The 12,371-nt window shown below is 43.1% G+C and overlaps 1 protein-coding gene across 3 annotated transcripts in view; it reads right to left on the bottom strand.

Annotated features, from left to right (window-relative positions):
• PRDM5 (PR/SET domain 5) overlaps positions 1-5,958 on the bottom strand; it is a 113,993-nt gene extending 108,035 nt beyond the window's left edge. For 2 of the 3 annotated variants that reach the window (XM_089525869.1, XM_089525867.1), the window contains exons 1-2: positions 5,671-5,958; positions 2,819-2,902 (exon numbers count right to left, since the gene is read on the bottom strand). In XM_089525869.1, the coding sequence (XP_089381995.1) occupies positions 2,819-2,902; positions 5,671-5,763 (177 nt within the window). In that variant the 5' untranslated portion in view covers positions 5,764-5,958. Of the gene's footprint in view, positions 1-2,818; positions 2,903-4,782; positions 5,297-5,670 lie in introns of those variants that run through there. The other variant, XM_089525868.1, reaches the window with a different exon arrangement.
• Between the last annotated feature and the right edge of the window lie 6,413 nt (positions 5,959-12,371).

Here is a 12,371-nt window from a genome sequence, read left to right as displayed (position 1 = left end):
AGTGTTATAAGACCTGAACAGACAGTCCAAAATAAAGCTGCTTTGGGTCAGATGCCAGCCACAGATGCTGGCGAAACATCAGGAAGAAACTCTTCTAGAATATGGCCACATAGCCCAAAAACCCCACAAAAACCTGCTTTGGGTCACTTTGGAGGTATGCTGTTTAAATGACACACGCATCTTAAGAGGCCAGAAGCTGCACCAAAGCTGCGCTTAAGGCTGGGATATGACATTGGTGCAGCTTCTGGCCTCTGAGAATGCATGCATAATTTAAATAGCATACCTCCAAAGTGACCCGAAGCAGTTTTATTCTGGCCTGTCTGTTCAGGCCCATAGCTATAGCAAATGTGCAGGGATTCAGAAATATTAGATCTTACATATAGAACATACTTTATATAACCTACTCGTTCATATAAAGCACACTGTAGAGATTTGGTGTGTGAATCCCAGCTCAGCCATGAAAATCCATTGAGTGACCTTGGACAAGTCACATTTCCTAAGCTTTAGAGGAAGAAAGTGGCAAATCTCCTCTTAATAAAGCTTGCCAAGAAAACCTGATGAGGGGTCGTCATAAGTTGGAAGTGATTAGAAGGTGGGTGATGGTGCTGCTGTACCTTCAAGTTGTTTCTGACATGGTGATCCTAAGGCAAACTTATCATGGGGGGTTCTTGGCCAGATTTATTCAGAGGAGGTTTGCCATTGCCTTCCTCTGAGGCTGAGAGAGTGTGACCTGACATAGGTCACCCAGTAGATTTCCATGTCTGAATGGGGATTTGAACACTGGTCTCCAGAGTCATGGCCCAACGCTCAAACCACTACACCATGGTAGCTCTCCCATAACAATAACAAACTTTCTTCATTATTTCAGACTATAAATAAGTGAATCACAGGAAGTACATCACTATTTTTGTTAAACCAGTATTTTGGTTTATGTTTCTGCATCTACAGAAGAATAGTTTCTCATGAGTGGAGAGCTGGGTGATTCTGTTTAGAGGTTCACTGATATAGTCATAAAATTACCAAGTTACAAGATTCCAGAAAAAGAAACATTAACAAGCCAAACAGTTAGTAACTGGCTTAATAATTTCTGGAATGCCTATCTAATATATCCCTAGTATCAATCTTGCAAATCAAGTTGGTTTCACAGCTTGATTTGTAATACATTACAACACTAGCATTAAAATCAGTCTTCCCCGCTCTTTTTTTTTAAAGTAAAACCTTAGGATCAATCATCCAGGAAATAATAAAATCTGTTATGCAGGAATCTCTGCAAGATTCCAAAACTGGGGGCAGGAGTAAGTAATGTGTCAAAAAGCTTTTAAAATCTTGATCTCTACGGATTTCATTCATAAACATGTCCAGCATCATCAAACAAACTGGTAATGAACAATTCACAGGATTCAAAATTGCTGTAAAGATTAGTATTTCTCACTGACCTTCAGAAAAAGTATCTCCTTTCTATAGAACCACTTGTAAAAGGAACAGCAGTAGAATAATGTACCTCAAGTGAATAATCAATGTATATTTTGTCATTTATCACCACACAGCTACTTTCAAAATGATACCTTTACAACTTTTGATAAAAAAGGGTATTCTGTGCTTAAAATTATTCCCCTCTGAATCGAATCATACAAATTAAGCACCTCAGTACATAATCATTTATTTTGAACAGTTTATGCTTTTCTGCTGTCATCATAAAGATGATTAAATAATTTATTGGGTATTGGCATCACACCTTTGTCATGCACTTTCCCTGAATTTGAAAGTTCACTAATGAACTTAAAACATGCCTTAATTAAAACATCCTTTTTGAAAAAGTAGAAGCTGGGTTTTAAAATACTGAATCCTGAATCCTTATACCAATTTCTGTTACTGTAAAACAAAATTTCCTGCATGGCAGCCCTATAATTATTTTTATAATTATTAAAAACACCAAGGTGGTGCATAGCACATCTATAGCAATAAAAGCATTGTCAAAAAACATCAACAGAGCAACTAGAAACATTTACATAATACTAAATAAGGCCAAGTACAAAATACCAGCTGAAAAATGAGATCAGCTGTTTTGATACGACAACCTGTAGCAAGCCTATCCAACTCATGTGGGAAATAATCACACTGACTCACACTATGGCTCCATTCTCACTGGCACTTTTGCGCTGGAAGGACCTGGGAAGCTTCGGTTTCTCCCTCCCCAAATCCCTCCGGAAGCAAGTGTATTTTAACCCGAATGCCCTCTTGGAGAAACCAGGTTTAAAATGAAGGCGCCTGCTGTCAATCAAATTTCAGTTCCGCGATCTTCATAGGTGACGTTTCCAGCACTCATTCGGGCATCGGAAGTGTGCTTCCCCCCTCCTTTTTTTTTTAAAGAACCAGGCACCAGAATGTGGACATTTTGTCAAATTTAAAAACCTCGTGTGTGTGTGTGTGTGTGTGTGTGTGTGCGCGCGCGCAAGCTGTGGGGGTTTGGGTCAGTGTAGGTTATGATCTGCCCTTGGCCCCATTTTCAACCCCAAAATGCAAGCTAATGCAAAACAATGGGCCCTAACAGACAGGCCAAAATAAAGCTGCTTCAGGTCACTTTGGAGCCGTGCTGTTTAAATGACACACACATCTTAAGAGGCCAGAAGCTGCACCAAAGCTGCACTCCAGTCCTTAGGAGTGTGGTTTTAGCACAGCTTCCGGCCTCTTAGGACACATGCATCATTTAAACAGCATACCTCCAAAGTGACCCAAAGCAGCTTTATTTTGGCCTGTCTGTTTGGGCCCAATGCTGTAGATAACATGCTACATACAATGGCTCATATTGCAGTCTCACCTCCCACATCAGCCTGCAGTCTGTGTCTTCATCCAGCTCCTGGGGCATTCTCTTCTCTCCTGCAAATGGCCCAAATTTTTCACCCTAAATAATAATAATAATAATAATAATAATAATAATAAACAACGATTTATTTATAGCCCACCCAATCACACAGAATCAGGGCAGGTTACAACAGTAAAAAAATACATCAAAATTGCAATAAAATTCAAAATTATCTCAAAATTTATCACCATCCCTCACACACCATTCCCAACCCAGTTCAAAAACAACTATGATAAAATAATCACAATATAAAAACATTAAAATACAATTAGCTAAACATTGAGGCGAAATTGAGCGGATATAAAGAAGTGCCAATGACAATCATTGATATTCATATTCGGGGAAGGGAAGCTAGGTTGGAAAGGCCTGCAGGAAGAGATCCATCTTAAGTCTGAGTAGAAATATGGCGGATCTCCTCCAGCAGGTCATTCCACAACTTTGGAGCAGTGGTAGAAAAGGCCCTCTGGGTGAGTGAAGTTAGTCTAGATTTTTTATGCTGAAGTAAGTTCTTCCCAGAGGACTTTAATGTGCAGGATGAACAGTATGGAAGAAGGTGTTCCCTTAAGTATTCTGGACCCAAGCCATGTAGCGCTTTAAAGGTAATCACCAACACATTGTACCTTGCCCGGAAACTAATAATTAATGATAACACATACAAAAACAACATTGGCAGTTTTCCTTATGTCTCAAATAGTTTGTTCCACATATCTATTATATTCATATCTATCTATCCCAGTCAAATGATGATTGCATTCCAAAACCCCTCAGCATACCATTAATATCTGTATGTAGAGATATTCTATGCCAGTACTATGCAACCCCCATGTGGAACAGGAACACTGTGCAGCATCTGTCAATTATTGGTTTCTGTGCAATGAGCAACTGCAATGTGCAACATTGTTATATGTGCAGTTCCACATCTGTAAATGTCAGCAGAATGCATCTGTTGCATCAATGTCAAATTATTCACCCCACAGATGTGTGATTTATACATGTATATAGCACTAACAGAATGCCAGCATGTATGATTACACCAGTCTGATGTGTTGTGTATTAATTGGATTACAACTCCCATCACTCTAAACTGCGCTGTAGCTGTAGTTGTAGTCCAAACCAATTGGAGGAAGCCAATGTGGGAAAGGCTAAACTACCAGTATATATTATAACAAACCAGAGATATAGTAATGCAGCACTTAACATTGTTTTCAAACAGCAGCTAACCTAGTGTACTCCACATCAAAAACATTGTGCTGCTGTATACTCCAGGATTAAATACATGTGAAGCACAAAAGAGGTTCTGATTGTAACCACCATTTTCAACTGTATACTGCTTTCCCAAAACCAGCATAATGCCATCACCAATAACTGGAGGCTTGCAGTGTCTATCATTATGTTCTTTTCTTTATTACTTTTTCTTGCTGTGGAAGTTTAACAGCTGAAAGACACCAGCTGCATATTTTGCATGAGATGCATGTCTTGGATTTGCATGACGCAGGTGGAATTCCTGCCCCAAGGCAAACCGGTCTTTCCTGAAAAATGGGTTTTGATTTTCAAGGTTTCAGTTGCTGCTCTGCATCCCTCACACACCATCGCCTCAATATGTATGAATTACGTAATTAACAGTTGTTGTCTTTGCATGCTTTCAAGTTGTTTTCTGCACAGGGTTTTTCTGAGTCTGAGACTGTGGGACTTGGCCAAGGCCACCCAATGGGTTTTCATGGCCAAATGAAGATTCATACTCTGGTTTCCAGAGTTGTAATCCAATGTTCAAACCACAATGCCACACTGGCTCCAATTAACTGTTGTTGTGTGCCTTCAAGTTGCCTCCAACTTACGGTCACCCATGTGGTTTTCTTGGCAAGTTGCTTCAGAAGGGATTTGCCTTTGCCATTCTCTGAGACTGAGAGAGTGTGACTTACCCAAGTTCAGCTAATAGGTGTCCATGGCTGAGATGGGAGAAGGCAAGAGGTGCCTTGGCCACTCCAGAGCCTTCTCCTGCCCAACTTTGCCTGGGAAACGCAAGGAGAGGATGAGGAAGCAGAAGGCAAGAGGTGCCTTGCCTCCCCATCCTTTCCATGGGAAACCCAAGGAGAGGGTTTGTTGGAAGAAGGGTCTTGCGGGGGGAGGCAGGGCAACTCTTGCCTTGCCCTCCCTGGTCTCTGCCTGGGCTGCCCCTGGAGAGAGAGATCAGGCAGGGAAACAGAGGAGGAAGGTCCACCTTAGCAGCCTTGACCTCAGGAAGAATCGAAACCTGAGTCTCCAGGCCCCGAAGAGGGAGGGAGGACTGGACTCCCAAGTCTTTCATAAATGAGGAATCAGAAACTGTGGGAGAGAGAGAGAGAGAGAGAAAGAGGGGCACAAAGAAACCAAGAATTCTTCTTTAACCTGGAAGGGGCGCCTCCTAACTTTTCTCTCTCAAAGTGATGACTAGAAGTTAACACCAAAGTGAGCAAGGACTAAGGAGGGACCCACAAAAAGGGAGAGAGGCCGAGGTTGGGAAGGGGGCTGGGACTGCAGGGAGAGGGAGGGAGGGAGGGAGGGAGGGAGGCGGCAGTGGCCAGAGGGGAGGGGGCCTCCCTTCCGACGTGGCAGCAGGCTTTCTCTCTCTCTCTCTCTCTTTCTCACACACACAATGCCAGCTGGAGGGGAGAAATGGAGCAGAGGGACTGAAGCCCAGAAGGGAGCTGCCCCTCGCCCCAGACCCAGTGGGCAGCAGCAGCAGCAGCAGGGCAGCCCACACTCCCCTCCCTCCCTCCCCCCCCCCCCCCCCGTTCTCCAGGGGCTCCTGGAAAGCAAGCCTCACCCACCTTTTTCACTCGCCGGGCCGTAAAGAGCCCCATGCCGTCCTGAATGTGGGAGGACTTCAGGGCAAACCTGTCCGGGACGTACATGCCCAGCATGCCTGCCCTGGGAGGGGGAAGGGGGGCTTAGGCCTCTCCCTCTTCCTGGGGGGAAGCCAAGCCCGAAAGAAAGGAAGAGAGAAAGAAAGAAAGAAAGAAAGAAAGAAAGAAAGAAAGAAAGAAAGAAAGAAAGCAGCCCCAACTGGGTCAAAGTGGAGCCGCCTCCCTTCTTCTTCTTCCTGCTCCCCCCTCTCCTCCTCCTCCTCCTCCTCCTCCTGCTGCTGCTGCTGCCCCCCTCAGGCCCCCCATTGACTTCCCCGAGAGGCTGCTGCTGCTGGGCAGAGGGGCTTCTTCTTCTCCTTCTTCTTCTTCTTGGCCACAGTTCCGCCAAGGCCAGGCTCCCATTGGAGGAAAGTTTGCCAAAAAGAAGCGCGTGAGGAGGAGGCAAAGGCTCTCTGGAGCTGAAGGCATGCGAGCTTTTGGGGAGGAAGCAAAGCAGCCCAGGCTCAGGCTCAGTCCTGCCGATCATGCCTCTCTCAGCCAGGCTGCCTCCTCCTGCCTGCCTTCCTTCCTTCCTTCCCCCCAGAAGGCAGCCACCCCCCTTTCAGGCCGCTCTGGAAGGGCCCTGGCTCCAGGCCGGGGAGGTCTGGGGACTGCACTTTCCTCTGTTTATGTTTGTTGATGCTTATGTTTATTCTTCATGTGTGTTTCTAATAGTTAATTGTTTAATTTGATGTTTGAAGGGAGGGTGGGAACTGTTGGCACGTGGGGGTTGTAGGTACTTTTAATCTGTAAGCCGCCTCGATTGTCATGAACAGGGAGGCGGGATAGAAATGAAAGTTTTATTTATCATTATTTTTATTATTATTATTATTATTAATAATAATAATAATAAATGACCACAGAGAATTTACACAAATTCAACCTAGACAATGAGGAAATTGAAATAGTAAAAGAATTCTCATCCCTGGGATCACAGAAACAAGGGACTGCAGCCAGGAAATCAGAAGAAGGTTCAGAAAGGGGAAGGCAGCTGTGAAAGAACTAAAAAAGATCCTAAAAGGCAAAGATATACAACTCAGCACAAAAGTTAGAATCATACAATTGTAGTCCCCATTACCATGTTTGGATGTGAGAGCTGGACAGTTAAGGAAGCAGATAGGAAGAAAATCGATGCCTTTGGGACGTGGTGCTGGAGAAGAGTGCTGAGGATCCATGGACAGCCAACAAGACCAACAAATGGGTCCCAGAGCAGATCTCCCTGGGAACCAAGATGACAAAACTGAGGCTGTCATATTTTGGAGACATCTTGAGAAGAGAGGACACATTAGAAAAACACAATAATGCTGGCAAAGGTGGAAGGAAATAGGAAGAGAGGAAGGCCACATGCCAGATGGATGGGCTCTATTAAGGAAGCTATGGGTATGAATTTGCAGGACCTAAGCAGAGTAGTGGAGGACAGGAAGTCTTGGAGATGTCTCATCAGCAGAGTCGCCATGGGTTGAGATCCACTCGAGTGCAATTAACAACAGCAACAAGCTAAAAACATGATCAAAGCTATACATTTTGTTTCATGTGATTTATTTAAAGGTATATCACTTATTATTATTATTATTATTATTTATATGTCCCGCCTCTTTCAAGGATTGAAGTGGGATTACATCATTAAAATAATGCAATTATAGGGATATATAATACTGAATTATATATCCCTATTAGTTCCTTAAAATCTGCATATAGCAACATACTTAGAGAGGGGGGTCTTAATTATTGTCTCTTCCTCTTCCTGGGCCCTCCACATTTGTTGAGTTGACTCTCTAGGAATCACTAGCTCCTCCAGTGCAACGCAGTCTGAAGTTGTGCTGGAAAACCTAGAAGTTCCTAGGGAAAACACTTCTCTAAGTATTAGTCCAGCATGATTCTATGATTGACTTCTGGCAGATGCTGACCATAAAGTTGCACTGAGGAACCTGGAGATTCCTAGAAAGGAAAAGGTGAAAATAATAGTGTTATTTTATTTGTGGTTTTTCCACATTCACAAGGATCCTTCACCCATAACCTCAGTGAATATGGAGGGACCACTGAACTGTGTTTCATTATGTTTGTTGTTGTGTACCTTCAAGTCATTTCCAGATTATAGCAACCCTGAGATGAACCTGTCGGGACCCCCTTGGCAAGTTGTTCAGAGGAGGTTTGCCCTTGCCTTATCATCTTGTTGTTGCTCTTGTTGTGATCCTTTAAGTCATTTCTGACTTATGGTGAGCTAAGAGCAAACCTATCATGAGATTTTCTTGGCATGATTTGTTCAGAGGAGGTTTGCCATTGCTATCCTTTGAGGCTGAGAGAGTGTAACTGGCCCAAGGTCACCCAGTGAGTTTCCATGGCTGAGTGGGGAATCAAACCCTGGTCTTCAAAGTTGTAGTCCAACACTCAGACCACTACACCACACTGGTTCTCATTGGGCCTGCAGACAGATCCCTAAGTTATAGTCCATTAGGCTAAACAGGGGTGCATATGACCCAAAACAAGGTAGGGGGGAACCAGTAGATCACTTGGGTTGGCGTCACCCAGTGCAGTAACTCATGGTGTCATACCTCACATGCACACACATCAGGGTGACCAGATGTCATATCTTCAAAGGAGGACAAAGCACCACACATTCAAGAAAAATGCAGCACATTGCAAAATAAAATCTAAAAACACTCATATAAATATCAATTCATTTCATATAGTTTATTGACAGCTACATTACTTATGCTGCATTTTATTACATTTGTTGCATGCCTTCAAGTCATTTCCAATGTATGGTGACCCTAAGGTGAACCTATCATGGGGTTTTCCTGGCACGATTTGCTCAGAGGCAGTTTGCCCTTGCCATGCTCTGAGGCTAAGAGCATGTGACTGGCCCAAAGACACCCAGTGGGTTTCATGGCCAAGCTGGGAATTGAACCTGGTCTCCAGAGTCACTCCAACACTCAAACCACTGCGCCATGGTACAGAATCTTTAGGTATGTTTTTTGGACACATGTTACTCATCACTCATAATTCCCATATATCACTGAATTTAATGACATTGGTTGTGATATAAACAATTAGCAAAATTAAAATTATGCATTGAAATTGCAATACAGTCCATCCTCGCCTTACGTGGGGGATCCGTTCCGGATCCCTCCGCGTAAGGCGAATTCCGCCTATGCTCGAGCCCCATTGGAAACAATGGGGCTCGTGCGTGGCGGCGCACGCGCACACGGGGCGCAACGGGCGCGCACGCCCATTCAATTGAATGGGACGCGCCACCCCTTCCACCCCGTGCACAGCCCGCGGCTTGAGCGTGTATGCTCAAGGCCGCGTATGGCGCGCCCGCATATGGCGCGGGCGCGCTGTAGCATACACACAGACTAAATGTAGTTAGATGTACATAGTTTCATGTGGTTAAAATGAAAGTTTAGTAAGATGTTATGTTTTTTTTAAAAAATATATCATTGAAGTATAGAGTTGGAAGAGACCACAAGGGACCACAACCCCCCACCATGCAGGAACTCACAATCAAAACACTCCCAACAGATATGTGACTGCAGGCAGTTAGCAATAGCAGCTTCATTTATATACCACTTCATTCTGAACTAAGCAGTCTCTAAGCGGTTTAGAACTGTAAGCTAATTGCCCCCAACAAGCTGGGTACTCATTTTAGCGACCTCAGAAGGATGCAAGCCTGAGTCGAGCTTGAGCCCTGGCTAGTATTGAACTTGCAACCACATGGCGTGTGTGTGTGTGTGTGTGTGTGTGTGTGTGTGTGTGTGCACGCATAAAAAATAATTTTCAATTTTTTAAAACTCTGAGGCCTCCCCTTTCTTCGCCCACTGAGCCTCTCCCCACTCATACTATCTCTTCCATTGAGCTCCTGCATTTTAAAGGGACGTAGGCAGCTTTCTGCCCAAAGGCAAATGTTTGGGGAGCAGTGGTGTCACCTCCCCTTAGGGTGTGACCTATGGGCTGCATCCCCACACTCCACTAATGGCACCTGGGGCTGGGGTCTGCTGTGAAGAATCTTTATACCCCACAGTGCAGCTCTCTGCAATCCTGCATGCTTCGACTGTTATCCACTATGTTCCATAGCGGTGAGCAAAAGTGGTGTCTTTTGTATCCCCAGCTGATGTATCCAGGTTTCAGTCTTAATATTAAAGGACCTATTCAAAGTAGCACCCTCGAATAGGTTCAGCACCTTGGATGGCTCCTTTAAAGTTTAGAATAAAGATCAGAGCATATCCACTGAGAGCTGCCAGTCACCTAGCCCAGAAGTGCCTAGCACTCAGCAAGAGAGGGCAAGCTGGCAGTTATGGTAATTGCTATTTCTCAGTGAATGAGAACGATTGGGTCCAAGACCTACCTCATGCTCTCACTCATTCATATGCACTCTGATTTTTGAATGGGACGGTGATAGGAGTGAGAGTGAGTGAGTGAGTGAAAGGATGAGGTAGGTCTGTGGCCAACCTATGTTAAACTGATCAGAAGATGACAGCAAGCAAGTGAGCAGAGATATCTACTCACACTTTCTCTTTGGCAGCATCCTGGGCTTAACCCCATTGCTGTGGCACGCAGAAGATGAGCAAGAGGAAGATGGCAGGAGCAGATTTTTTTTTTTTCCTTGTTTGCCTAATTCTCTTATCTCAGACAAGAAAAGAGGTTCCATGTAAAAATTAGAACGAATTTCCTGACAGTAAGGGCTGTTGGACAGTGGAACATGTTGCCTCAGAGAGTCATGGGGTCTCCTTCTTTGGAGGGTTTTAAACATAGACTGTATGGTCATCTGTCGAGAGTGCTTTGATTGTGAGTTCCTGCATGGCAGAGGGTTGGACTGGATGGCCCTTGTGGTCTCTTCCAACTCTGTGATTCTATGATTCTAAGGCATTGCCAACAATTGCATAACCCCATGTGTGTTTCCTTACAGCATAAAGGGGAGATGTATGGCTCTCCAAATGTTTTTGGCATGCAGCTCCCATATGCCTTAGCCAGCATAGTGAATTGCAAGGGGAAATGAAAACTGCCTTCCAACAATATCTGGAAGGCCATATGTTCCCTCTCCCTGACTCTGCATGTTCTTTTAGTGTCTTATTTTTTTCCTGTAATATTTATGTTTTGCTTTCTTTTCGTAAGCTTCCCTGGAAATCGTGATTGGCTATTGAAGGGTGGAATTAGTATGGTATTTGTGGTTGCAATAGTAGTAGAAAAGCTACATAATTATTGCTTTTTGGTTACTAAAATCCTGAATTCTTAATCTTCCATTTTCCAGAAGGCATTGCACATAATCCCCGGGATTCAGTGGCTTCAGAAGACACAAGAGAAGACCTAGAGAAAACGTTCCTGCCAAATACTTCTCTACGTAGTAAAACTAAATACATCATTAAAGACAAAGTATCCCCTGTTGGAACATTACCCTTTGAATAATATTATACCTAGTCCCAGTTTGAACACGAAGCTGTAAATCACTTTTGGTTATTTTGCTAATATTGTACATTATACACTAGCAGTTTTGTGAATGACAGAGGGACCTGAAAGTGAACTCACTCTATTAAACAGATTAATTTAGGAAGGGAATTCAATCCAGAGTGCATGTATTATTGCTTTAGTCTGTACACAGTTTATCAAAGTGCAGATTGGAGCTGGCCAAAGAGTGTTCTTTCCCCAGTGGAGAGATGTATTTGTTTAAATCTGATTATAAAAACCCTGAAAGAAAAACAATGCATCTGGAGAATATGAGAGCTGTGTGGATGTCTTGAAGAAACCTGCAGTATTTAAAAATCTGTATTTAAAGTGGTGTGCTTACATTGTCTAACTTTAATTAGCAGTCCACTCTCTGGATTTGTTATTTTGGCTTCTGCTTTGTTCTAAATGCCCTCCCTTTCAAGTAAGCCAAGGGGTGTAATTACTTCTTTGTTTTTACTGTCATGTTGACACAGTTCCAGATGAACCAAGGGTTCAAAGATCCTTGTAACTCCTTTTCAAGTCAAAGATAAGAAAAAGTGGCACACAATTTGGCCTTAAAATGCAAATCCTTTAAGGTTTATCCAAATGTATAGAATTTTGCTCATTTCTCCCTTCTTCTCACCTTGTATATAAAATATTACTTCAGGTAGAAAGTAACCAGTGTGATTCTATTTGTTATGTGCTTCAGCCATGACACCAAGCTGTACAACATTCTACAAAAAATGTGCAGAAATAAATGGTGCAATATCCCACAGAAAACAATGTGTAATATCCCTATATAATCCTGATGTCTATACTTTTTTGGAAACCAAATTATATTTGATGTATAGCATACATTAGGATTTGGTTTTCTGATGTGTGTGTGTTATTTATTTGGTTGCCTTTCAACTGGCTGCTGATTTGTTTCAAAACTGAGAAACTCTTTTATGTGGAAAACATAAAAGACCATTGGCTCATAGCCAATGTATTTGAAAGGGTCACTCTAATAATTTAGCTTAATATTATAAAAGAACATTTGGAAATCCCCAAGTCATCTTTTCTGAGACTTATGCAAAAAGGGGGTTTAATTCAGCATTAATGTGCCATTAGAAGAAATTATACATTTCTTCCAGCTGCAGCTCTAGACACTGTGGCCAGACAAGTTGAAAGAATGGTAATTAAAACAGCACACTCTTTTAAGAATG

Source organism: Sceloporus occidentalis, unplaced genomic scaffold, assembly GCF_023333645.1.
Source record: "Sceloporus occidentalis isolate IW3139 unplaced genomic scaffold, rSceOcc1.0.p SCAF_5, whole genome shotgun sequence".
In the NCBI taxonomy this organism is placed as follows: Eukaryota; Metazoa; Chordata; class Lepidosauria; order Squamata; family Phrynosomatidae; genus Sceloporus; species Sceloporus occidentalis.
Note: the sequence above shows the minus strand (reverse complement) of the source record. Positions and strands in the feature narration are given on the sequence as shown.